Here is a 26,579-nt window from a genome sequence, read left to right as displayed (position 1 = left end):
GAAAACACATCTTCTGATCAAAGGTTTCCCTGACCTCTCCTGAAACTTTGAGAACTGCATCAGATTTGCCCCCTTAATTTCTTCCTTTCAAATAAAAGCCAAATTAAATAGGATTAGCATATCAGATTTAGTAACTTAGCAATTTCATGCCTAAATTAATTTACAATTAAGTGAATACCATTCGGTATAGGAAATCTGTTAGTATTTACTTTATCAAATAGGTCTAAAAGTCATCTACTGAAGATTCAAATGTGATTTTTTAATTTTTTTTTTTTTTTTTTAAATCCAAGGATGGGATCAAAGGGGAAAAAAAATTGGTTTGGAAACTACCTTACTCTCCTTTCAGAAGTACCACTGACAAAATAAAGCAGGCTTCCCAAGTCTCAAATGTTTTTTGTTTTTTAATTTCAATAAATTGTTACTGAAATCTTTTTTTGCCTTCCTTAGTATGGTATTATACTTAAAGTGACAGAATGGACTTGCTTTCTATTTAACTTAGACAGGACTTCAGCTTTCTGAAGAGTATCTTTGTACCGTGGTTTCATAGTGCAAATTGTGTTATTGCAAATTAAAGAGGAGAATTTTCTGGAAGAAGGGCTAGTAAATTTGTATACTTCACTGCCAAATTCAAGAACCATATCTCCCATGGTTATCGTAAAGACGACTTTTATTTCCTGAATTAATGGAATCAGTTAGTATAGGTCCCTTATTCATGCCAAAGTTTCCTTATAGGAAAAAGCAGAGGTTTCAAATTCTGTTTTGCTTTTAGCAAAAGATGTTTCCTCATGGTCATAACTTGCTCTCCTTTATCTGTTTTCCTTATTGTGAATACTACTGGGATATAAAACATGAGACAGTTTTTTTTTCTTTTATGACTCAGCAGCCTTAGAGAGCAAAGATCATCCTTTTCTGAGGGAATACAGCAAATGAGAAGAATATTTTGTACTGTCCCTGGCATACTTCTGATCACTTTTTGGTTCCTCTCGGCTCACAGCTGGCGTATAATTTCATACCTCCTCTGTTACTATTCCACAGAAAATGAGATGAGGGAAAACATGCATGAACTAGCTCAGATCATCTTTTGGGAAGATCAAAAACTGAAATATGGTATTTCACTAAGGACAGAGAAGAGATTCTGTAGTTTTACCATTCATAGACAGATAAAGCCAATAATTTGGAACAAATAAATAAGAGGTCTTTTGAAATGCTTTCCAAAGATGATGTACATATCTTTCCTCTCCAAGTGTTAGAGGCATCTCAGATATGGCTGTTACAAAGAACTGAGACAAAACAGACCAAAAAAAGAGTAAGAAAATACACCAGAAGAATCATCAAAATAGTTTTTCATAGGTTTACAAAGCCCTTGAGTGATCGGCTTCCACCAAAGAATCCTTATACTTACCAGGGAAGGTACCTCCTGCTGGGAAAGAAGTATTTTTGTCATATTTAACATTCAAGCGGACAGGTTTCTCAGGATCAGGCAGAACATTTAATATGATTTTAGGACAATCTAATGTGGTCTTGTTGTATGAGGCTTTAAGCAGTAAAGTGTGCTCTCCCCTGAAATATACAGAAATCACAAAAACTGTTATAAAATATCTCTTCTGAAAAGACAATTTTCAAGAGATTTCAAGTCTGAATCATGTACATGAAAGCATGATGAAAAAAATCTAAAAGTTATCAGTAGTAAAGGGAAGAAAAAAATGGAAGCATTAATGTAAAGTTAGACAAGTAAAATCATAAGTTTAAGATATTCTTATGATATTAGTTTATTAAATTTAATTTTGCTTTAATATTCATTAGCTTGATCATGTTTCATTGCCTGTCTGTAAGACACGAGCAACTACAGCTTTAAGTTGCAGAAGACAGTAAGGTGGAAAGCAAGCACAGCTAATTAAAATGCTGTCTAAGGAGCATTCTGCTTTGACAGTTTCCAGAGAGTGAATCTGCGTACGACTCACACCTAGCAAAGTGCATTGCAAGTATAGAATGACTTCATTGCTATAAAACAACTAATTTTTTTTACAGTATTAAAAACTTGAAATCTAAGTTTTTAAACAAAACTGGGAATATGATATTCAACCACATAGAGGCTGTGCTCCCCAGCCAGTTTTGATTATGCTATAAAACGTAGGATGTTACCACTGAGCACACCTGTTTCTAACCTACAGTAAAATATTGATAACTAATACTCATCATCCTTCTATCAAGATGCAGGCGTTATAGATACACTGAGCACCATCAATAGCATTCAAAATAGATTTTCTTCCAAATGCAAAATAATGTTACGGGTCAAATCCTGCAGATATGAATCCAAAAATATTAACTGCCATGAAACACTTCAGAAGTTTAAGAACAAGCACTTATTGCTAGCTTCTAAGCTACCTAATGCCAACCTAGTCTTGCAAGAAAAGCTCAGGGATACAGGGAGTGGGTAGCAGAACTGTGAACATGAGGAGGATATAGAAGTAATGAATTTGAAAAGTCAGATGGGACATGTGAGTGTAAGGGGAGCCAGGGTGACTGACATGAAGAAGCAGGTGCCACAGGACACACATCTGCAGGAAATGAGGCTTCATTAGTTCTACTGCAAGTAAGAATAAATAAATATATATGTATTTAAAATTCTTTTGGACACTTTACCTAATACTTTAAAACAATGCCTAGCACCCAGAGGAAGTGGGGTTTCACTACTCCTAAAGTGTGTTCCTACTTTGAAAGCCGTGTCTGGATCTGGTCACCCAAAGCCTGTACGTTTCAAACATTTTAACTGGTTTATGACACCATCTGCACTAGGTACGGGTTGAGAATTATAAGCTGTGTTTTACCATGACCAGAAAAAACAGGATTCAGAAAATTAGAGCAGCAGCTTCTCAGAAGACCAAAAGAAGCAGCTATTGATTTTTGTTTAGTTAAGCACTTAATTTCTTAAAGCTCACTATCTGGCCTTCCACCGGCATATAAATAATAAATGTTTGACCTTAGCTCTAAATTAATTCTTGGCAAGTACTCTGTGAAATGCGCAGCTTAAATACATCTAGCAAGCGACATTTCAGAATTCAAAATTTTTTCCATATAGTTTTCACTACTTACCTAGGTGCATGAATACTAATAACTCCCAGGTTAGCCCTACCATTTTCATCTGTTTTATGTTGCTGGTTTGAAGGAACAATCTGTCAAAAAAAATATTTTTTATTCTTTCAATGACACAGAAGGAGTATCAAGTCTTAGAATAAAATGTATATCTCATTTGCCTGCATACTGTCTTTCCATTTGAGCAATAGCTTTTTTGTATTTTTGCACTCTTAATTAGAGAAAGATACAGTTATGAATACAATATTAAGAGGTTTCAAAATTTTCTCTGCCAGTTTTTGAAGACAATCACTTTATCTGAACTAGGATATTTTTGTTCATTAGTATGTTCAAATATTTTGTTAATCTTATTTCTTTAATTGCTACTGATTCTATCATGTCATCCATAGCACACGTTCATCTATTTTCAGATTCTAAAACCTTCTACAAACTATTTATTCCCTTTTACAGTGTTTCTCCAGTCTGCACAGAGATTCCTGGGTAGCAAAAATTAAAGAATTATACAACTGGAGTAAAAACAACTAAAACATCTGTGTGTCTCTTCCCCTTCCCCCATTCTAGTCCCACTGCCAGAAAGTAAGACTGCTAGACAACCTAAAGAAAAGTGTTATGACAAGTGATGAAGTGCACTACCTTAATTATCAAAACTTAATGACAAACAAGAAGGCATTTAATCAAACACTAATAATGACAGATAACTTCTTGTCAGTGTTGTTTTAGGATAACAACACAAATGCCTTATACATCTCCTATTTACCTAGCACATTAGGTCTGATTCTAAGTCCTTTGAAGTCAATATAAATTCTACTATTGACTTAAAGGATTTCTCGTTGAATCCCATTGTTAGAAAATAACTTCCCTTTAACTCATTGGTGTTCTTCAAGGTGTGTTTTCTATGTGCACCCTGTCTTTGCCGCACTTAACTTCCCTGGCAATGAAAGTGAAGTCTCACGATTGGCAGTACCGTTAAGTCATACTTGCCTTTATACAGTAAATGGCAGAGAAGCTATCACTTCACTTTCCTCACCAACCACAACTTTTTGAAACTATGGACTCCAGCGTAGCAGATAGAGAATGCCTATCCTCTCACAGAAACAGGTGTGACTCTTAAAGAATACTAATACACTCTTAAAGTAAGCAGAAGCTATTTCTTCTGCAAATGTGTGTGCATGCTACCTTGCCAATGTATCAGAAGAACCTCGAATAGTAGCTTTGAAGTTTGGAGGACAACAAAGGAAGCCACGGATACATTCCGAGTTCTTCTGTAATGAATTCCTCTCTAATGAGGGAAATCAGTTTTTTCATTGATGATGTAATGCAACAACGTGGTGCAAATGTTTGCCATTATCTGAATAGTGTTTGGCATTAAATTGCTTTCCCTTTGCTACTTCAGCACAAATTTCAGGAGACTAAGTGTCTAGTGTCCACTTACGTAAAAACAATGTTTTTGGAATACTTGAAGTGGGCAATCTTCTTCCAAAATTATTTTCTTTCCCAAAACTCATGTCAGTGAGTTAAAAGAATGAAACTACGTTAGGAAAAAAAATTGTGAAAGTTGATTCATAATGGATCAGCTATGGGAGCATGAATTTATCCTACCATGTCACTAGAGAAATGCAATGGTAAAAAATGTGTGCTTAATGGTTCACATGGAAGGCAGCGTTGTAAAGATATACTAAGAAATACTAAGAAAATTGCCAGACGTTTCATAAACTCTTCTGAAGAGTATGTTCAGCTCAACCAAAATAAGTCCGTATTTGAAATTACTGTACATCACAGAATGGAAATTTTTAATTTTTACAGAAACCAGTGCTTTGTGCATTTCCACTACTGAGCTGCACATAAGAGTTCAGAGTGTTTCTGTTCAGCCACACTCATTTAGTTTTGGACCTGTAAGATAGAGAATGGAGTCCAGGAAATGCATGCTGCAACTGCAGAATATCAGGCTTAGGAAACTTAGAGGACAGAATGTGAAATATAGACAGACAGCTTATCTGAGAATTTCAGTTCCCAGAAGCTTCTCATTTCCTTTGGGAGACTGTGCATACAACCTAATTGAAATGCCAAGGCAAGACAGTTCTCTAAAGAGGTTCTCCAAGATACTCATGAATACTGATTCAATGTCTGTTCAGCAAATAGCAGTTGGTTGCTCTGCTAATGTATGAAAGTAACTCTTAGAAATGCTACTGGTGTTAAGCTCTGGGAGAGCGCACTGTAATAAACACATTATAATGATGATCCACCTTGGCTTTCAGAACACTTTCTCCTGGACACAACCCACTTGGATAAAGAGCATGCAGACTTTCTAAGACATGCTGCTGGTTCTCCCTGGAGGAAGGCATAATATCTGAAAAGACACAGCATGCCACCACAACATCTCTTTGATCAGGCAGCACAACCACACAGTGTTACTGTCAAGGTGCTATGTTCTCTCAAGAATAGCATAACTTGAAGCCCCAAGGAGCTGCAGCTGCCATCATAAAGGCAGTAGTTGGGGCAAACAAAAAATCCCAAACTATGAGGCAGGCTTCTATGGCAAGAGATTCAAAAGTCAGAAGAGAAATGTTCAAGACAAAGAAATTTCCTTTTAAAAAAAATCCAATAAAAGTAAGTAATAGTAACATAGTTACATTGGGGGAAAGGTGAGGCCGTGGCACGGTTCGAGGGGTGAGAAAAAAAAACGTTCTTGGCTGCTGTGTGTTCTGAGAGAACTGAGGGACACAAATGCATGGCAAGCAGGAACTAAAAGGGAATAAGACCAACCCTGCATGAAAAAAATGTCATGTCCAGAGGTGGATAAATATATCCTGTATTTATAACGTACACATTCAATATAAAAGTCTCTGCACCGACAGTTAGGAACGTTTGACAGTTTGACCTTCCCCCCCCCCCCCCCCAAAAAAACCCCGATAACAAGAACCAAAATTTTAATGGAGTATTCTGTCAAACTCCTTTCTTCGTACAGACCAACGTGCAGACCATCTGACACTCATACCTCATTCATGGAAATGACAGTAACCATTTAAAATTTGGGTTAGATTTGCATCCTCATTGTTTTAATTTGGTTTATACCGCCAATGCTTTTCACAGGGATAATCAAGTAGGGAGCAAACCCTGCTGACTAGCTTTACATACAGACCATAAGTCATACATTCAGGAGCCACAATCAAAGAACCACCAGATAAAAATGATTTGGTTGCCAGTTTGGACCATATCATCATTATTATTATTCAGTAAATTACCTCAGATAAAGTGGGGAATAGGGTGGTGTGGTGTGCATGCAGAATTTGGAAAAGGGTTCAGTAGAAGATCCAGAATGTATACTAATTACACTTGGACAATGTTCTATAGGAATTTTGTAATATCTGTGATTGTTACAATGAAAGGGAGCTGAGCAACCTGTCCTGGGAACTGTTTACATTACTTGTTGACACTACTATTATATGAGATCAATTATTCTTTTGTGCTGTTACAATATTTTATTCACTTTTCTGAAAATGTCTTGAAAATGAAGAAGATAACGCAGACATGACAACAGAAATTTCTGTTAAACAAAGTTCACATAATAAGGCCTACGCTTACCTTCAAGTTGTTATCCTTTGTAAGGCTGATTTTGACATTAGGTTCAGGAGATGGATTTCCCCACTGATCACACAGCTGAACAATAAGGGGCTTCTGCAATTCTCTACCATTAATCACTGCAACAGGCTGGAAGAGATACAAATGCATTATACTATTCTGTTCTAGGGATATCAGACATTCACAGCAGGTCAGGAACCCCCAGAGCAATAGTGTCTGCCTTTTCCATGCTATTTGTCTCCTGTAACAGCTAGACCATGACAGAATTGTAAAACTCCAGGAAGGTACTTCTAGAGTTTTCCCATTTACATTCTCTTGTCATTATAAAATGCACTACTTGAATTGAATTGCATGTGTTACTTGTGTTGATGTGACTAAAAGGAAGGACATGCTTCTGAAGAGGCTTATCAGTTTCCGTGTTGTAGAAAGAGCAAATGGCCTAAAACTTTTATCTTCTGATAGACCTTGACAACCTTCTAGAGAGTAAGAATAGTTACGATACTCCCTGAACTTTTGTTTCACTTTTTTCCTTCAGTAACTTCCTTCTCCATTTTCCCAACACGCCAATCTTTATTCCTGTCCTCTACTCAGAGATCCAGTTTTCTTTTACCTGCTTCCACTCTCCTATTTTGCTTTCTGCTGCAACTTCAGCACTATCACTTGAATAGCCAAAGTAAATATTGAAAAATAAAAAAAAAACACCCAGCAAATAAATGGATGGTACCAAAAATCTTCATCCTGTACTGTAGTCCCTTCCCCACTTTCTGACTGTAAACACTTGTAAACTTCAGTAAACTTGGGACTGCCTTCCTACATCCTAAACATCAAAAAAACCCTAATAACAGATAAAGGAAAGATGAGCTGCCAACTATTACTACCATTAAGGACAGTATCTTCAGCAAACAGCAGTGGAAGATGGGTGTTAGGATCCAGCCCACAGTAAAATTGCTGCACCAAAGAAAAATACATCTGTAGAAGGGCAAATGGGACAGAATAAACAGTTTAAGAGATATTAAGGAATACAGTGTTGTTAACACAGACATATGAGTTAGATTACTCCAAAATAAGTTTACTTTTAAAAAAATAATTTAGTTAGCTATTGTATGAAAAATGCTTCACATCTACAGTCCCATTTAAAACATGTCTGTATAATTAGACAGATTGCAAAATACTTAGGTAATTTTGCTTGTGTTATGTTATCCTGTACAGAATAAAAAAAATGTCTCTAGAGCTGTCATATTCTGATAATTTTTAGAAGTATCAATACTAAGAAATCGGGGTTTTCAGCTTTGCATCCTGTGTTCCAAAAAAAGCTCTGGAAATAAAAGACCTGCTGACTAGTGACCCCATTTTTTTTTTCCCCCAAACAAAAACCGTTCAACTTACCTTTTCTAACTCTGGCCAATCCACAAACTGCAATTTAGCAGGGGATCCTGCAGTTAAATTTACTCTGAGAAAGTCAGAAAATTCACGCCAAGCGAAGCACAATTCTTTGCTTCCAAGTAAACAAGGTTTAAACCGAATACCTTTTACTCTCATTGTTAGAGTACTTTCCTATTGAGAAATAAAAAGAAGATTTTTAACAAGAACAAATAAAGGGAATTATAATTTATTCGCTTTTTTCAATATGCTATTTTAACATTTATGCCTGCTAGACACTATTTGCTGTTTTTACTGTGAGACAGTGGACTAAAAATTAAACTACAAGTTCTATTCCTTTTGTTAAATTTAAATGGACTTCTTGTGTAAGAAGTGATCAATTTTAAACTCAAGCATTTATCAGGAACCTGTTTTTTAACATATAAGAGTTATGTACAACTTCGTTACATCCAACATATTTTAAAAGGTACAGAATGCATTTTAAATTAAACTATGGCAGACAGTATCAGTAGTCCATTCCACAAGGTTCTTCAAAAGATCATAAAATCAACTGTATCACCGTAAACAAACACAGAAGAAAACACTAAAAACAAGTTAGAAGAAAAGATATAGAACAATGGACTAGAAACAAAGCACACCTGACTCAAGCATGAAGTGAACTGGCCCCCATATTGTATAGCTGCAGCAGTGATAAGGTTTTTAACAGATGCTGCTGTCTTCCTTAGAACAGGATCATACGATTTTAATGCTTTAAGTATCTATCTTCTCACAGCTTACCAACTAGTGTTTAATTTGACTACCTTTCCACAGTTTCGGTTCAATTCTGTGTGACAGAATTAAGACAATTACCACAGAAAGGCCACAGAGAAATAAACTATATGAGATCTTGTAAATACCTGCCAAATTATTTTCAAATTTGATTTATCAAGTCCCGGCCCAGAAACTCCTAGGGAATTTACACACGCAGATGTCACTGTCTGAACCTGATTTCCATACTGATCTGTAATCATTACATCTGTTAAAAAAGATGATGATGATTAAAATGATTATTAAGATGATTACCTCAGCAGCTGCTTTAATAAAACATTATACAATATACAGAATATAAATGTATACAACATACACACAATATAGAGAAAATTTACATGAGTATCACTGAATCACAGAATGGCTGAGGTTGGAAGGGTTCTCTGAAGTTTATCTGGTCCAACCCTGCTGCTCAAGCAGGGCCACCTAAAGCTGGTTGCCCAGGACCGTGTCCAGACGGCTTTCAAATATCTCGAAGGTTGGAGACTCCACAACCTCCCTGGGCAAGCTGCGCCAGTCCTCGGTCACCCTCACAATAAAAAAAAGTGTTTCCTGATGTTCTGAGGGAACCTCCTGCTTTTCAGTTTGTGCCCATTGCCTCTGGTCCTGTCACTGGGCACCACTGAAAAGAGCCTGGCTCTGTCTTCCTTGCACCCTCCCCTTCATGTTTTTGTACACATTGATAAGACCCCCCCATCTTGTGAGTATCAAAGGGGTATAAAAAAACCAAAATGTATCTATGTAGTCATATCACATATTTATGCTTCCCACTTTTTTTGAATAAAAAGATTATTTCTAGTTACAAAGTTAAAAGAAAAAAAAAATCCTAAAATTGAAAGCTGTTTTTCAACCTATTAATTTGTCCTATGTGCTTTTCTTCGCTCACACACAAGCTTTTAATGCCCCAAAATACTGTAAGAATTTTTAATTTCTTACTATGCCATGTAGCAACCGCATACAGAAACCGAAGGAGAATGAGAAGAGTGATCCCTAACATGCCTTCCTCTTAGGTTAAAGTTAACCTTAAAATGTTTCCCTTTGAAGTTCATGCCTTTGAAATGGTCTGAATGCTGTTATGGCCTGTAAGATTTCAGAATACACAAACTAAACAAAAATTTACAAACAATTTGAACTCTGTGTGATGAATGTCCCAATGTACAAACTAAGAGACAAATTTTATCAGAGAGTAACTCCAGAATTGTAAAATGGCAATTAGAGAAGTCTGATCATCCTTCCATGAATAAGAATGTAAACCTGTTTTTTATATTAAAATAGTTGAAGATAATTCACTCTTGACGACATCTGTATACATAACAGGCTAATAAACTGCAAAGGAAAAGAAATGTATCTTACAAGAAATTGAAGAATATGTAAATACTCACCAATTTCACCTTGCAGTTCTTCACCCATCTGCAGTGTGTTTGGTCCTTTTAATTTACATTTAATGTGTTTGGGTTCATCAGGAAGTGGTTTAAGTCAGCATATGAAAATTGACTTATAATCATTCTCATGAAGGTAACCACTTATAACATAATAGCAGGCATGATAAAGTGTACAGCAATTATCACTCATTTGCGACTAGGTTTTTTTTTTATTTTTTATCCTTGCATGTATTTAGAGGATCAAGCCTCATATGCTAACAAGTTACATAGTAGCTTTCACCTCAATCTTATTGGGGGAGCTTATCAGACACTACTTACATAACAAACCACAGCAACGTTATGGGATTTTACCTTATCTATAATAACTTGCCTACCAGAATTTTACCATAGATCAGATCATTAGCCAGATAAAGCAGAATTCAAGTTTGAAGTATTTTAAATCTTGAAAAAACCATCCCCAACATCTGTAAGCCAAAGTAACATACAATTGTCTACATATTAAAATACATCTATTACTGTAAAACCAATTACAATATCAACATTAATCCTGATACGTCCATACAAAGGTATCGCAGTCTTCCTTGCTACAAAAATATTTGCTGACTTATAAGGACCTGATTACAACTAACATAGCTTAAAATTTTTAGTGATACAGTTTTTCCTTAAAAACAAAACAAAACCAGAGCACATTACAGAAATTATGGAGAAGATGAACAACCATAAAAAAAGAAAAAAAAACAGATTTCCATTTCCTCTTTTGCTATGATAAAGCAGAAGTCATCAGCATAAACTATGCCTAACACTAGTCTCTTAAAAATACTTTCTACAGTGCTTTTAAACAATCTCAGCCTTTCCTTCCTTTACTAGACGAAGGTTAACATATGTTATGTGCTGGCTACATAAATATTTAAGAGTTATCTGACATCTCTAAGTTTTTTAAGATTTAAGAGTTATCCAACACAATGTTTTTTACTCCTTTTGTGTGTTCTAAGCAAAAAATTATATTGAGATCTTTAAAAATCCCATTAGAATGACCTCCAGTTAATTTTTATGACAACTACAATAGAATAACCCCTAAGTAGAAGTTCCCTGATCTAAGACTGATTTTCAATGACAAGCAAAAACGTATTAAAAATATTCAATAAATCAATCCACTGTTCTACTTCCTTTCAAGAAGAGAACTATCAATTCAGTCTGCTTTTCTGCTCTTCTTAAAACAGGAAATACTACTTAACTGAAAATTTTTCTGTCTCTAACAGTGCTGCATCATGGACAGCTTTTTACAAGCATTATGCTTCAAATATTTTAAAGAATCTTAGTGCTTGGTCATGTAATTTTTTTTGCCCTACTGCAGATCTGTGAAATGTCTAATTGCGGCAAATTTACCCCTGGCATCACTAGTTCACCCCTGTGAACTAGGTACTTAATTTTAACCTATTAAGAACACATGAAATACACTAAAGTCATTTAGAATCAGATTAATCTTAACAAACTTTATAAAGATACAGTAAGTAGAGCTAACTGCCTAGACTCACTAAGAGTGATAAAGAGGCAATTTTGAAGTCCAATTTACAGCCTGTCACTTTCGGCTGAGATACCAGATGCAGGCATCCAGCATTTGGCTAGGTGAATACTATCTTTAGCTTCAAAATAATAACCTCGGTAAGGATAACAATTAACTTCATAGTGATATTTCTCTTTGGTAACCAGTGACCTGATTCTTCAGTAAAACTAGTTATTCTATAAGCTAACATTTACTGAAAGTTTTCAAAGATAGCAATAAACTTCTTCAGTGTATGTATACTTACAAAAGTGATTACAGGGCTGGATACAAACAGATTGTGATGGAGTGTTTCATATAAGTAATGTTCTCAACTGTAAACAACTTGCATTAACCCCCCCCCCCATTGCCCTGTTAATTTGCCAACTGCTTTCATTATTTCAGTTTCTGTAGAAAGATTTTTTTTACCCCAAAGTACAGATCTACAATCCTTTGCCAACAACATAATTCATAAAAAAGTATTTCAAATAAACAAACCTGACTGTGAACGCACTCTCCAAAGACACATGGTCATCAAGATAAGTAATTAGACAGTAACGTACATCTTTTACTGATGTTGGTACTTTTACATCAGGTAATAATCCCTGAATCAACTGTTCTCTGTTAATTCTAGGTGTCCAGTTAACCTAAAATTAAAATTTCTTAAATTAATCAAAAGCTAAATTATTAATGACTAGCTACATAATACATCTGTGGTCATTCTAAATATGCTGAAGTAACATACAGGCAATAGAAGCTTTCAATGGAAAGCCTGTGCATTTCCCAACAGTAACCAATGCCATCTTCCCAAATACAGAAAATTACTCTAAAAAATCCCCAAACAAAACAAAACATACATTAAGTTTCCCTCACTTATCTTGAGTTAGGAAAGATCTGATTCTGAAAAACCTCACCAAAAAAAGTGTCACATACTTGGTGAAGCTCTACCTTTGTATTAGGTTCCACATATGTACGCAGACAGAGAGATAAGAGAGGTAAGCAAATCTTCATGAAGGAACATGCCTATTCAAGGTTCCTAAATGTTGGGAAAACCCCAGATCTGAAGAATCATAACTATGCCGGAATTATTTTATTGTGTTTAGAAGAAGCACTGGAAATTACTAACCTGCTTTTCATAATACTACCCTGAAGCATTATTTAACATTTCATTAAATGTCTGCATCTCATTAAGGACACAATTTTAATAAAATTATTTTTAAAAATTTATTAAGCAGAGAGTGAAGTTCCCATGTTTAATAATACAGTCTTGAGGAATCTTATTTTGTAGTCTGATGTCTATGGATTTTAGAGAATCAGCATTGTGTCTCTCCCCCATATTATGCTGCTGTTTATTCAAAAGTACTTGCCTTGATTTTCTCTGCCACAGTTGGAGTTATGTGTATCTCCCTTTCTCCTTCATCATACATCTGAAATATAAGGTTCTGCATGACATCGCCAGCAACCCAATTAATTTCATCCTGATGTTTAATTTGAATAGCTTTTTGTCCGTCCATACTTAAGACCTGTAGTCTTGCAACATGACTGCTAGGAAGAAGTTTAATAATCTTTTCCACTGGTGGCACATCTTTACAACTCTATACATGGGGGAAAAAAGGATACACAATTAAGATATTAAATATACATATATGCATAAATATCACTCCATAATAGCCTATGGCACTACTCTGGATTACCTGGTGTGACCAGGTGTCCAAACATGAAATCAGTTTGACTTGTCAGAAGTAAATCAAAAGGATATGCCAGAATACTTACAACTTTTAACAGATGCTAGAAATGATGCTAGCTATTTAGAAAACGTTTTCTATTCCAAAAGTACTATGCTATATGATTTACAAAATACTTCTTAAGAGTAATCAGAAGTATCCTTTCATAGAGGTCATCTTGCCATATTAGTATTTGTGTACACATTTTCAGGGTAAAACACCACAGGTCTTATTTTCTCCAGCAGTATGACTGGAGATGTTCAGAGAACTGGGATGTTCAACAGCATTTAAAAAATTCAAACTTCAAGAGCTTTAAGACTGAAATGCTACAAAAAGCTATTGATTTTTGACCTTTGAAAAAACATCTTCTTCACTGAAGTTTTAGGGAAAATGTTGCCATCCCTGTTCTGGCTCTAAATGTTTATGCAATGAGGGCAATTTGTCAGAAGGATCCAAGGACTAAAAAGGGGAAGAAAAACCTCAGAAATAATGCATATTTCTGAAACACTTCAGGGATTTCAGAAATAAAGAGTAAGAGGTGAAGAAAAAATGGAAAAAAATTATTTGCCTTTTTATGATTTCCCAGAGAGGGAAGCAGGGCAGCCACCTGATTATCAGGCTTATGGTAACTAAAACAGTAACTTCTAGGGATTAAGTTGATTCATAAAAGACTTCAGTACACTAGCAAGACAGTACAATAAACTGTTTTCAATCTTTTGTTCATCCAAACATCCCAATCAATACTTACAAGTATTTCAATCCTTGCTTTCAGCATCTGGTCTTTCTTGATATTCTGTACATGTATGACTGGACCAGTTAAAATGTTTGTTCCTGCATTACTGCAGTCCACAGAATACACAGGAAGGTTTGAAGCACCTAAAAACTATTTAAAATGTAAAATTAAGTTTCAATTTTCTTTTACAGAACTACTAGGATTATTCCAGAAATGATTATTTGTACAAGTCCAAATATATATAGGATTATTTACAGCTAAATTTGATAGATTTCAGTTTTCCAGAGGTCTGCAAGATCAACACCTGTATTTTTTTGCAGGTGATAAGAGATGTGTGGGAGAAAGGAAGTAGTTATAGAAGTAAAATTTACTATCTATTCAACTGTTCTGTATTAACACTAGTCTCTTTTGCCATTATGGCAATAAATTCAATCAAGTTATTAAATAAACCTCCTTTTCATTCATTTTCTAAAAATCACACATTAAACAGAATTTAAATATCAAGTTCAATGTGTCATCATACTACTGCAGACCGAGTCTACAGGAAGAGAATGTACACCTATAAAGGGTAAATGGAATACAGACTATTTTGCAGTGGGAAAAACATTTTTATTTGATTACCTGTTCTTGCTGGAGGATTGATTTCACTAGAATTGGAAAAGTCACTCTTGAGTTAAAAAAACCCTAGGTCCAAAAGGGCAAAAGTTTTTTACTCCTAAAACCCACAGTAACACCTGCATTCCCTTCTGAACTTGGATGAGTGCTTATGATAATAGTCTTATCTAATATCATTTTTAGGCACTAGACTTGCATTTTCATCTTTAAGGAAAAAAAAACAAAAACCAAAAGTAAGCTGTATGAAGTTTTTTCCCTGAACAAATTTTAGCACTGTATATGGCAAATATGACCTAAAATACCTTGAATTTGTAGCTATATATCCTCACATAATTTCCTCTTCCATTTCTAAGGCCAGGTTCCTCTGATTCTGAAAGTTACTGAATGACTCATAATAGATAAGGCAAGAGAGTTACAGTTATGGCTACCAAGCTACAGAACTTCAAAAGCATTATTAAAGATAATAAATTCTATCTCGATGCCAAAATAGGCTCTTTTCCCAGCCCTTTAAAAAGCAAGTATCAAAATCCTTATGACATATAATAAAATGCAGTTTACCTTACAATGAACTATCAGCTTTGGCTGTGCTGTTATATTTCCCGATTCATCCAGTACTTCAACCTGAAAGGGGAAAGCTGTACCATTTTCAATCTTTAGAATTTCAGAATCTGGTTTTACTTTCAATTGACGAGGAGGGCCTGTAAAAATGCGCAATTGCAGAATAGTACTTATATTTTAGATAACTTGTGAGACACTGGATTTCAGTTTTTGCTATCTCAAAAAGTTTTTAAAGCCAAGCTACAAAGATATTTGTGGTAATGAACCGTTTAGACCATGTGTATTGGTTTATCCCGATAAGTTCTAGACACTTCCCATCCCTTCAACACATACCACCTGCCAATCTTTTGAATGAATTCAGTAAGGAATAGTTAGACAAACGTGATGAACTTCAGCATATACAAGGTGTGAACACATGATACAGTGCTATTTATATACTATACCGGTTCACATTCATCACAAAGAAACTTGGAGCTTTCTCCTGACATGTTAAAACCAAAGATAGTCATGTTGAGATATCTGATCAATCATGCTATGCAGCAGTTTAATTACCAAAGACACCACAGCTACAATTTGCATGCAAAGAAAAGCAAAAGAGAATTTTGTTGGCATTACTTGGATAGTAAAGTGAAGCTACTCAAGTTAGTCTACCTGCTGGAACATACAATTATTTTATCAGTTTTAAAAAAAGAGAAGGAACTAATAGGTTACTATTAAAAGACAAGTTCTGAAGGAACAAAGAAGGCCATTTTTCAGAAACATCCTTTATGCATCATTCATTAAAACTTCCATTTCAAACTCACTGACTAAAGAACAGGAAAGACTGAAGTAGCTTTTATTCACTCCTTCCTCAAAAAATAGCTTTAAAAGCCAAGGATAAGTCCAGTAAGAAGGAAGAGATAGTGAAGCATTTCTACATTGCCAAAAGCAAAATACTCTAATGAAGGATAAAGTTGCCTTCAGTCCAAGGTAAATAACTAAGCAACACACAATACAATCTCTCTCAAGTCAGATTGTTCCACTCCATTTTCTACATGAAGGCTGAACTCCCCCAAAGGTAAAGAATAATGGAATAAACTGTGCATGGTTGGTCTAACAAAGCTTGAAGTACACAATTTCTCTGCAAAATGAGATGGGAAAGCCTAAAGTTTGGTAATCTGGGAGGCCAAAAATCATCCTTCAAACTACACCTTATCTCCCAAATCCAGAAAAATCCAGGTAACAAGTGATAACAGGTATCCTATAAGGGAATCCTCAGTATCAAGACATCCACCACAAAACATAAAATTCTGGTAAGGGCAGTGGACCTATACAATCTCAACTGCCAAAGCATCCCCTCTTTGCTGGGGTAAGAAACTGAATGAGCACTTTCTCATTCACAAGATGTTTTCTACAGAGAGAACTGGTCAATGCAGATTAGTACAGCTTAACGGGCTTAATGCTGAAGAAAATTGAGAAGATAAATTCATTCATTCAATGGTGCTAGGTTAGAAAAAGATTTAAAATAATTAAAAAAAGAAGTGAAAAAATCAGTCTCAAGTAAGCAGAAAAATTCCAGCTGCTAGAATAATAAGCAAGATTGGGCTGTGAGTTTGATGTTATTCCTGCCAAGAATGACATGCCCTTAGCTTTATTTAGTTTCAGTCATCACTTAGATGAGCTAGAATATCCTTTTTTATGCCTCACTAAATATTTTACCTTCTTGGGAGAAGAAGCATTTCATTAATAGTGTCGGAATAACATTCAACAGAAATTCACTAAATATTTTAAGGATACTTACCAGGCTGCAATCTTATTTTAAAGATTTGTGTGTCTTCTTTCAAACCAGGAAGAGTAACCTTCAGATTAAAGTTCTAATGAAAAGAATATTTTAACTATTAACCTTAAACAAAACCAGATCATAAATTATCTCACATAGTCACGTCAATTCATACATATGTAAATTTCAGAAGTCTATCCAAATTTTCTTGCACTGCTACATATATCAAGATTTTTTTCCTGTACTAAAATCTGTCTTTTTCATGTTATTATTCCCAGAGATGTTCAATCCAGGATTTGCACGTTAAACTACATGGTTCTGAAACGATTAAAAGCAGATATCATAACTTGTGGTTTCCTGCTTAGAGGCTGTTTTAGTGAGGAAAAAAAATCAGTTCAAAAAAAGTAGTTTTAAAGAAAGGATCTGCAAGTTCTGTGTTCATTATTCCTTAGCTAATTGCCTGAAGCAAGGCACCACAATTACTATCCATCTCGTCTTTGAATAAGGCCATAAGAAAAACAAGTGCTGTAGAACTGCATCACTAAAACCGATTTTCACATTAAAATCAGAGAACGAAGCAGTCTAATCAATAATCTTAAAAGCTCCAGCTTTAAAAAACTAGTTGCACTGCAGATAGGTGAATTTCCTATTTTATATATTTGGTATTTGAGATTATTTAGCTGCAATTCATGAATTGTCATTTTTACACATTCAGAAACGCTGCCTCTGGAAAGGTTTAGTTTCATAATCCTGGCTTATACCCTTCCCATGCCTGACAGGGTATGTCCAACATTAACACCTTGTAGATTGGATGAAAACTATCAGGCAATTCTTTTGGTTTGCTGGGTAAGAGAAGGAAGGAGAAAGTGCAGTAAGGCCTGGGCAGGTGCAGCCACATCAAACACATGAGCTCCCCAGCTGATGGCTGGCCACACAGGTGCATGAAAACTCTCCCGCTCTGACCAGCCAGCCAACCACACTGGTCTGCCTGCAAGCCAAGCCACACATATCAGCCGGAGCCCCATTAAACCAAATGGTGAATCACGAGAAAAGGGGAAGGCAAAATATACTAAAGTTACATGTTGGCGGAGTGGGGAGGGTGAGGAAGAAAAAGGGCAAAGAGCGAAAAATAAGGTAGGAAGCAAAACCACAGGAAACCAGTATAGCTGGTAGCTGCCGTTTAATGTTAGTAAGTTGAATTCTTCAGTAGTTCATTCAATCAAGCTTTGTATTCATGCACTAGACACTCCTCCTATGCTCCCCTTTTAGTTTCAACCCCTTTTCCACAATACTAACTTTTTACTTAATACTCTCTTCTTAATACTGCACTATTTTCTGCCTCTAATTAATCAGTTTACATCTTTAACTTCATTCCTTTTAATCTTTCAACATCTGTGTCCTCTAGGGAAGTTCTTTTCCCTTATCCTTCATGATCCCTTTATCTACTTTCCTTTTGCTTTCAAGTCTGCTTCTATGTATACTGCAATACTTTAAAATGAAAAGAATAATAAAGAAATATTATTTTCCTTTTTTAAACTCCCTTCTTCATCCTTCTCCTGACTGAATTCGAAATCCTATCAGGGAGCAGTCGTCTTGATATTGCTTACACACTTGCCTTAAAATTTTCTCTTTGATTCCACCCACAATCAAAACACACTCCTCTCTGTCTTGACTGGTTTGGGAGGAATTAAATCAATGACTACAGAAATAAATGAAGTCTGCTTTCTCTTCCTTCTCTATCAGTGCTTCCTTCATTGACAGCTGTGATATCCTATCTCAATGAAGTTTCTATTCTCCATTTGGCATGATTATTCCTTCGACATTTTTTTCCTTACTCCTTTCTCCGAAAAACATTAACTTTAATTTTTTCCATGCTCTCCATGTCTTCCTTTTTCTTCTCTCATTCACTTTCTCCTTCTAAATTCTTTCCAGAATCCTATTGCTAGTTGTTTCTCTCAGGCATTTTAGCTGTTCTGCTACCATTTCAAAATCAACTTTTAAGGTGCCAAAAATTTCTCCTATGTTCTTCTCTGCTTCTTATTTTAAATTAAGCACTGAAAATTACACTGTATTTATGTTTTAAAATTATCTGTTGTTTTTAGTCTGTTGTCCCACCATCCTGTTTTTTGCCATTATTTTTCATTACCATCTTAAACAGTCCTTTTTTCGTATAAATTAGAACTGTTACTTTCAGTGCCAGTTCCTGTACTGCCGCCAACATTTTATGCAATTAAGCAATGTGAGAAAATAACACCCCTTCTTTTCCATTATTATGGTATGGTATTATTTCTGTACTGCAAGTTTCTTAAATGACTCTTGGTCTTGCCCCTCATCAAATTCATGTCTTGCCACAGCCTGGCACTTTTGCCCCTACACACTTTATTTCCCATAATCCACCTCTATCTTATGTCATTATTCTTTCCCTTTACCTTAAATTCTGAGCTTTACCTACAAAATTTATTGCATTCAACACCCTCCATTTTTCAATAAGCAGGTATATGCTCCCTCTTCTCTTTACACACCTTTCCACCAGCAACCTCAGTTCCTTCCTCACTATGCTAGATTGCAAGACTAAATGAAAGGATTAGGACCTGGTTAGAATACCATGTAAATATGCTATATACATGATTTTTAAATTATTTTAAAAAAATCTTCAAATCTATATTTATCAGAAACATTAAGATCTGTTTTATGAAAGAAATCTTTTTAGCAAGTAACATGTTTTTTTGTTTTTACAGTAAATTAGCAGCTTGACTAGCTGCTGAGAATCCATCAGTAACAGGTTGGATTTGGATGACATATATTTGCTACGGAAGTGAGAACAGCATTTTGGAAACGCCTAGAGAAGCTCGAGTAGTTACCACTCATATTAGCTATTACTACTCATCATCTCAACTACAAGAATGAAAGATTTCAGTGCTCCCTATGCTATTTGAGTGCAAAAGTCACCAGTATGATTTGGCTTAAACCAATTTCAGCACCAGTTTAAACTAAGACAGCTAATTTAGCATGCTGGGTACACTCTATTACACACCCATGTGCTGCTCAGCCCCTCTAGCTCCAGTCCCATCAGCTAACAGAGTTCAGCTGTGGGAAAGACAAATCACTCCAGGTAGAGCTGTAAGAGTTCATTTGAAAATATCCCAAGAAATACCTGTAGTCATTAGTGTAGACCAAACTTAAGATAACACTATGTGACAATCCATTTTACACAAAAATTATTTGCTCTCTGGTTTTTGGGTTTTTTTTGTGGGTTTTTTTTGTTTTTGTTTTTTTTAAGAATATGTTACTTCAAGTTTAAATTCATTAGCCTACCTTGCCCTGGCAACTATTTATACAGCCTTTAGCAGTGACACCCTTAATGATGCACTTTGTTCCTGCAGTTATTTCTTCATACTGCAATGTCAATCCACTAGAAAAATACAGAGAAAACAAAACAGAATAAATTTAAAAATAAACATAGTGTTTTCATATACAAGATACTTTCAGATATTCTTATGGAAATAAAAACAAAATTGCCTGTTAATGTATGTGACAAGTATCCAGTATATCACTCAGACAAACCCCAAAGAATTACTATATTAATGTCACATGAAAAAAGGACCAAAAAAAAAAAAAAAGATGGTTGAATTACCTAGCTTCAAGAATTGGTTTAATGTCAGTTGTCAACTGTGTTGCATGACCAAATTCATCCTGCAATTCCAAAGGAATATTAAAAGGTACTCCAACTCGAAAAGGAAGTTCCAAAAGACCCACTGAAAATTTCTCTGGTTTGCCCTCTAAGAGAAAAGAACGATACAGTTTTAGAAGGAATTACGTGTGTTCATTGGCTTTTTCTTAATTAAGGCTGCAATTAAGTCAAGTGGTTTTCAGCCTCAAAGTAAATAGGCTGTTCAGAATACTGTTGTAACCAAAATCATGGTTTACTGATTGATCCTCTTTTTTTAACTTACACTGACATAAAAACAATAGTTAAAATATAATAGCAGTAGACTACGGTATAAGAAACATAACAGACAGCCAAAACTTCCAAAGTACTTAGAACATCAATATAGCACCTGAAAGCGGACAAGTTCCTTGTAGACAGATTTCTTAAACATTTAATTGCTTTAATTCTGTTAAAATAAAATCATTCATGCAACAAAACATTTTTGTTCTACAACTATCTCAAATTTGAGAGATAAAGATGAGTAGTGATGAGTATTTGAAAAAGAAGCGCGAGTGCATCCTTCCTATGAAATCTGGCCCCATCAGACTGCCTCCAATTAGGCACTAAAAAAATGAGACCAGAGCAGTACAAATAGGAGCTTGTAAATCAGAGTAACGTTTTGTGGAATCAAACTGTCTTGGCCAAGTGACCTTTGAAAAAAGAAGCAATACAGTGCTGAGCTAAATGGTAGATAAAGTGCTGAGCTAAATGGTAGATAAATACCCTATCAAATTATTCTGGACTCAAATTAACAACTACTTTTCACTACCTACAGGTGTCACTATCAGGGATCTTCTTTTGCACAAGAGATGTGAAAATCATGGGGGGAGGGAAAATGTTACCTTGTATTGACCCAAATTATTTATCGGTTACAATAACAACAAGACCACCTCAACCTTACAATGTTTACAATTTTGTTTACAAGTGAATGATAAAACTGTAAAATTATTTGTCAAAATAACAGTAAAATAACTTCTGCACTGTCAAAGTGAACAGCTAACAAAAGAACGTGTCTGAACTAAAACAACAAAAGCTTAGAGATTGACTTAGGAAGTTCAGTTTTAACCGGCATTTATGATGATTTTTTAGCTTAACAAGAAGAACTGTAAACACTGAGCAACAACCTGCTGTTAGAGAAATAATTTGTTTCTCAGACAAAAAAGCTGTTGATTTCAGTTTAGATTTTAATTGTTCTTTTCTGGATTTTTAGAATCTATATACGTAAAAGGTCACACAAATGTTAGTATTTTGGAATAACGAGTGTGAGGATTTATGGCTGCCTTTGAGACAACACAAAACATTGCCAAAATAAAGACTTGAAATATTCACTTTTCAAGACTGAAGATATTAAAAATGTCAAATTATCTTCTGACTAGATAAAAAAGCAGCAACAGATAGCAAAAGTTGCTTTTGGTACCCCTTGTGTTAAAAGTACCAAACTATTAGTTCATTAGATTTTTAGAGTGTATACTCCTTTCTGAGAAGAGTTGTTCATTTCAATTGTTATGGCCAAAGGAACCTTTAACTGAAGGCTGCCATGCTGGGGAAAGTCACAATACTATTGAAAAAGAATTTTTAAAGTACAGAATGCAACTTTGCAACTTTTAAGATTCTCTTTTTGCTTTGATAAAGAGATAAAGAAGGAGCAGACAATGTTCATTTATGTATTCGTTCGGAGAAAGAGATTTTTTTTTTTTTCTTTTCTTGGAACTTCACAGAAGTAACCTGGCATTGAAGTCTCAAGATTTCAGACATATGTTTAAATAATTACTCTTTTCAAGTAATGCCAAACATTTTTTCTGTATTATCATACAAGAATACCTCTTTCTATTCTGCCAATAATAATTTTGCAGAAGCTTTTGGAAGAATATGCTATAAAGAACTCTTTTCTGCCTAAAGGGTTTGCATTCAAGGCCTCTAGATTTGTGGAAAAAAAAATAGGTGGCTACCAAAAGCATCTATTTTTTCTTGATCTTCTGGAAACAGATGTTAGCTCTACCTCCCAAACTTGTGATGAAAATATCCATTTTAATATTAAATACAAAGAAGTAGTATTTTTTGTCTTCTCCCCTCCCCATCCCCCTTGTAGATAAAGCTCACAGAATGGTTGAGGTTGAAAGGGTTCTCTGGAGGTCATCTTATCCAATGTCCCTGGCTCAAGCAGGGCCACCTAGAGCCAGTTGCCCAGGACCATGTCCACACAGCTTTTTAATATCCCCAAGAATGGAGACTCCACAACCTCTTGGGTAACCTCTGCCAGTGCTCGGGCAACTTGTGCCAGTGCTCGGTCACCCTCACAGTGAAATTCAGAGGGAACCTCCTGCATTTCAGTTTGTGTCCATTGCCTCTGGTCCTGGCACTGGGCACCACTGAAAAGAGCCTGGCTCTGTCCTCCTTGCACCCTCCCTTCAGGTATTTATAGACATTGATAAGATCCCCACGAATCTTCTCTTCTCCAGGCAGAGCAGCCCCAGCTCTCCCAGCCTTTCTTCATATGAGAAATGCTCCAGTCCCTTCATCACCCTCATGGCCCTTTGCTGGACTCTCTCCAGTATGTCCATGTCTCTGTGTTGTAATGTAATGTGCCCAGAACTGGACACAGTACTCCAGTTGTAGCCTCACCAGTAGGTGAGGCTGAGTAGAGGGGAAGGATCACCTCCCTCAGTCTGCTGGCAACATTCCTTCTAATGCAGCCCAAGACGCTGTTGCTCTTCTTCTCAGCAAGGGCACACTGCTGGCTCATGTTCACCCTGTTGTCCACCAGGACCCCCAGGTCCTTTTCTGCAAAGCTGCTTTACAGTCAGTCAGGCGCCAGCCTGTACTGGTGCATGGGGTTGTTCTTCCCCAGATGCAGGACTTTGCAATTCCCCTTGTTGAACTTCATGAGGTTGTCCATTTCTCCAGCCTGTTGAGGTCCCTCTGGATGGCAGCACAACTCTCTGGTGTTATCAGCCACTTCTCCCAGTTCTGTGTCGTCAGCAAACTTGCTGAAGGTACACTCTACCCCATCATCCAGACCATTAAGGAAGACATTAAACAGGATCAGACCCAGTATTGACCCTATTGACCCCTGGGGTAACCACTAGTTACTGGCCTCCAACTAGACTTCATGCCACTGATCACCACTCTCTGAGCCCAGCCGTTCCGCCAGTTGTCATCCACCTCATTGTCTGCTCATCCAGCCCATACTTCATCAGCTTCTCTATGAGGGTCTTATGGGAGACAGTGCTGAAAGCCTTACTGAAGTCTAAGTAGACATCTGCTGCTCACCCCTCATCTACTAAGCTAGTCATTTCATCATAGAAGGTAAATCCATGCTAACTACTCCTGATGATCATCTTGTCCTTCATGTGCCTGGAAATGGTTTCCAGGATTAGTTGCTCCATCACGTTCCCAGGGATCGAGATGAAGCTTACTGTCCTGTAGTTCTGTGGGTCCTCCCTCTTGCCCTTTCTGAAGACAGGAGTGACATTTGCTTTCCTCCAATCACCAGGCAGTTCTCCCAATTGCCATAATTATTCAGTTACTGAGAGTGGCCTCACAATGACATCAGCCAGCTGTATCACCAGTTTGCTTAGGTATTCCCTGACCTGATCCTCTTCCACCAAGGGTATCTCTTGCTTGCTCCAGACCTTCCATCAGTCTCTGGGGCCTGAGATTCCTGAAGGTCCGTCTTGCTAGTAAATACTGAGGCAAAGAAGGTGCTTAGTGTCTCAGCCTTTTCCATGTCCTGTGTTCCCTGCCTCATTCAACAGTGGGCCCACGTTTACCCCAGTCATCCTTTTGTCACCTATGTATTTATAGAAGCCCATCTTGTTGCCTTTGATATCCCTTGCCAGCGATTCCAGTTTCAATTCCAATTGGACTTTGGCTTTCCTAACCCCATCCCTGCATGCTTGGATAGTATTCCTCCCAGGTTACCTGTCCCCACTTCCACCTTCTATATACTTCTTTTTTGTGTTGAGTTTTGCCAGGAGCTCCTTGTTCATCAACGCAGGCCTCCTGGCATTTTTGCCTGACTCCCATTCATTGGGATGGACTAGACTTGAGCTTGGAGGAGGTGATCTGTGAATATTAACCAGCTTTCTTGGGCCCCCTTTCTGTCCAGGGCCTTATCCCATGGAACTCCACCAGGCAGATCTTTGAGGAGTCCAGAAGTTGTGGACTTCTCTTCTGAAGTCCAGGGTTGTGAGCTTCCTTTTTGCCCTCCTTCTTCCCTTCACGATCCTGAACACTACTATCTCATGGTCACAGCAGCCAAGACTGCCTTCAGCCTTCACATCCCCAACGAGCCCCTCCTTGTTTGTGAGTATGAGGTCCAGCAGAGTACCTCTCCTTGTCGGTTCCTCTATCACTTGAGTCAGGAAGTTGTCACTGATGCATTCCAGGAACCTCCTGGATTGCTTATGCCCTGCTGTGTTGTTCCTCCAGCAGATATCAGAGCAGTTGAAGTCCCCACGCAGACCAAGGTCTGCGAACATGATGCTGCTTCTGGCTGTCTGTAAAAGGCCTCATCCACTTGTTCTTCTTGGCCAGGTGGCCTATAGCAGACACCCACTACAGTGTCATCCATACTGGTTTGTGCTTTAGTCCTCACACTCATAAGATCTCAGTTGGCTCATCATCCATCCCCAGGCAGAGCTCCGTGCATTCCAGATGTTCTCTTACATAAAGGGCAACTTCACCTCCTTGTCTTCTTGATCTGTCTTTCCTAAAGAGCCTGTATCCATTGCAACGTTCCAGTTATGTGAGCCATCCCACCACGACTCCATGATTCTAGCAACATCATAGCCCTGCTGTCTCTAACTCAGTTTATTCCCCATGCTGCATGCACTAGTGTACATGCAGTTCAGAGAGGCACCAAAGCATGCTGATTTCCCAGAAAGGGTTTTGGCGATTTCTCCATAATGGTGCCTTGTAGGCATTTCCTTGCATACATGCAAATGCTGGAGGTGAGCCCAATTCAGTCCCATTTTTCTGTCACATCACTCTAGGTCCTCTGCTTGTCAACCAAGTCCATCACTCCCTCATAGGGCTGCTGGTAACTCTCTTCCTCCCCTGTCATTCCCAGTTGAATTTCAGCTTGGTTTTTGCCACTTCAGAAAAAGGCAAAGTCACAGCATGGCAAAACAACTGAACAAAACTTTTCCTTTTGAACTGGAGACTAAGAACCAGAGACCAAGAGAAGATCTATATTTTAATGTATGTAGGCCACAAATTTTTTGATTACTATATACAAGCACACTTACATAAAAGGATGAGTCTTGGTGATAAGACGGAGCAGGGGATGTATATCCGTAGTTAGCATGTATTTTTGCAAATTAATTTAGCAAGTAAATAACTACGGATTTTCTTTAAGATTAATTACGATGTAGAGAATCAAAAGGACAGATTTTTTTTTAAATCCTATGAAATCTCATTTACAGATAACATATTACTCCTTTATAATTTAAAAACAAATTGTGTTTCGTATCTCTGGACAGAAAGAGCAACTTCAAACTAGTCTACAGCTTTACCCTTTTTCATAAATACATGCCTATTTTCCCCAGAAATGAGGGCTTTTCAGCAAAAAGAAATAAAACTTCTTCAGAGAATCATAAAATCATTTAGGTTGGAAAGGACCTTTAAGATCACCGAGTCTGACTGCAAACCTAGCACTGGAACCTAGTCCACCACTAAACCATGTCCCAACGCACATCT

The 26,579-nt window shown here is 36.7% G+C and overlaps 1 protein-coding gene across 1 annotated transcript in view; it reads right to left on the bottom strand.

Annotated features, from left to right (window-relative positions):
* The window catches only part of SMCHD1 (structural maintenance of chromosomes flexible hinge domain containing 1), a 79,940-nt gene that overhangs the window by 23,691 nt on the left and 29,670 nt on the right, over positions 1-26,579 (bottom strand). The window contains 13 exon segments of the mRNA XM_009324992.1: positions 1,403-1,560; positions 3,094-3,173; positions 6,676-6,801; positions 8,059-8,226; positions 8,949-9,067; positions 10,242-10,353; positions 12,276-12,428; positions 13,149-13,376; positions 14,254-14,388; positions 15,412-15,551; positions 17,192-17,264; positions 20,486-20,582; positions 20,805-20,949. Of these exon segments, the coding sequence (XP_009323267.1) occupies positions 1,403-1,560; positions 3,094-3,173; positions 6,676-6,801; positions 8,059-8,226; positions 8,949-9,067; positions 10,242-10,353; positions 12,276-12,428; positions 13,149-13,376; positions 14,254-14,388; positions 15,412-15,551; positions 17,192-17,264; positions 20,486-20,582; positions 20,805-20,949 (1,734 nt within the window).

Source organism: Pygoscelis adeliae, unplaced genomic scaffold (genome assembly GCF_000699105.1).
Source record: "Pygoscelis adeliae isolate BGI_AS28 unplaced genomic scaffold, ASM69910v1 Scaffold260, whole genome shotgun sequence".
In the NCBI taxonomy this organism is placed as follows: Eukaryota; Metazoa; Chordata; class Aves; order Sphenisciformes; family Spheniscidae; genus Pygoscelis; species Pygoscelis adeliae.
Note: the sequence above shows the minus strand (reverse complement) of the source record. Positions and strands in the feature narration are given on the sequence as shown.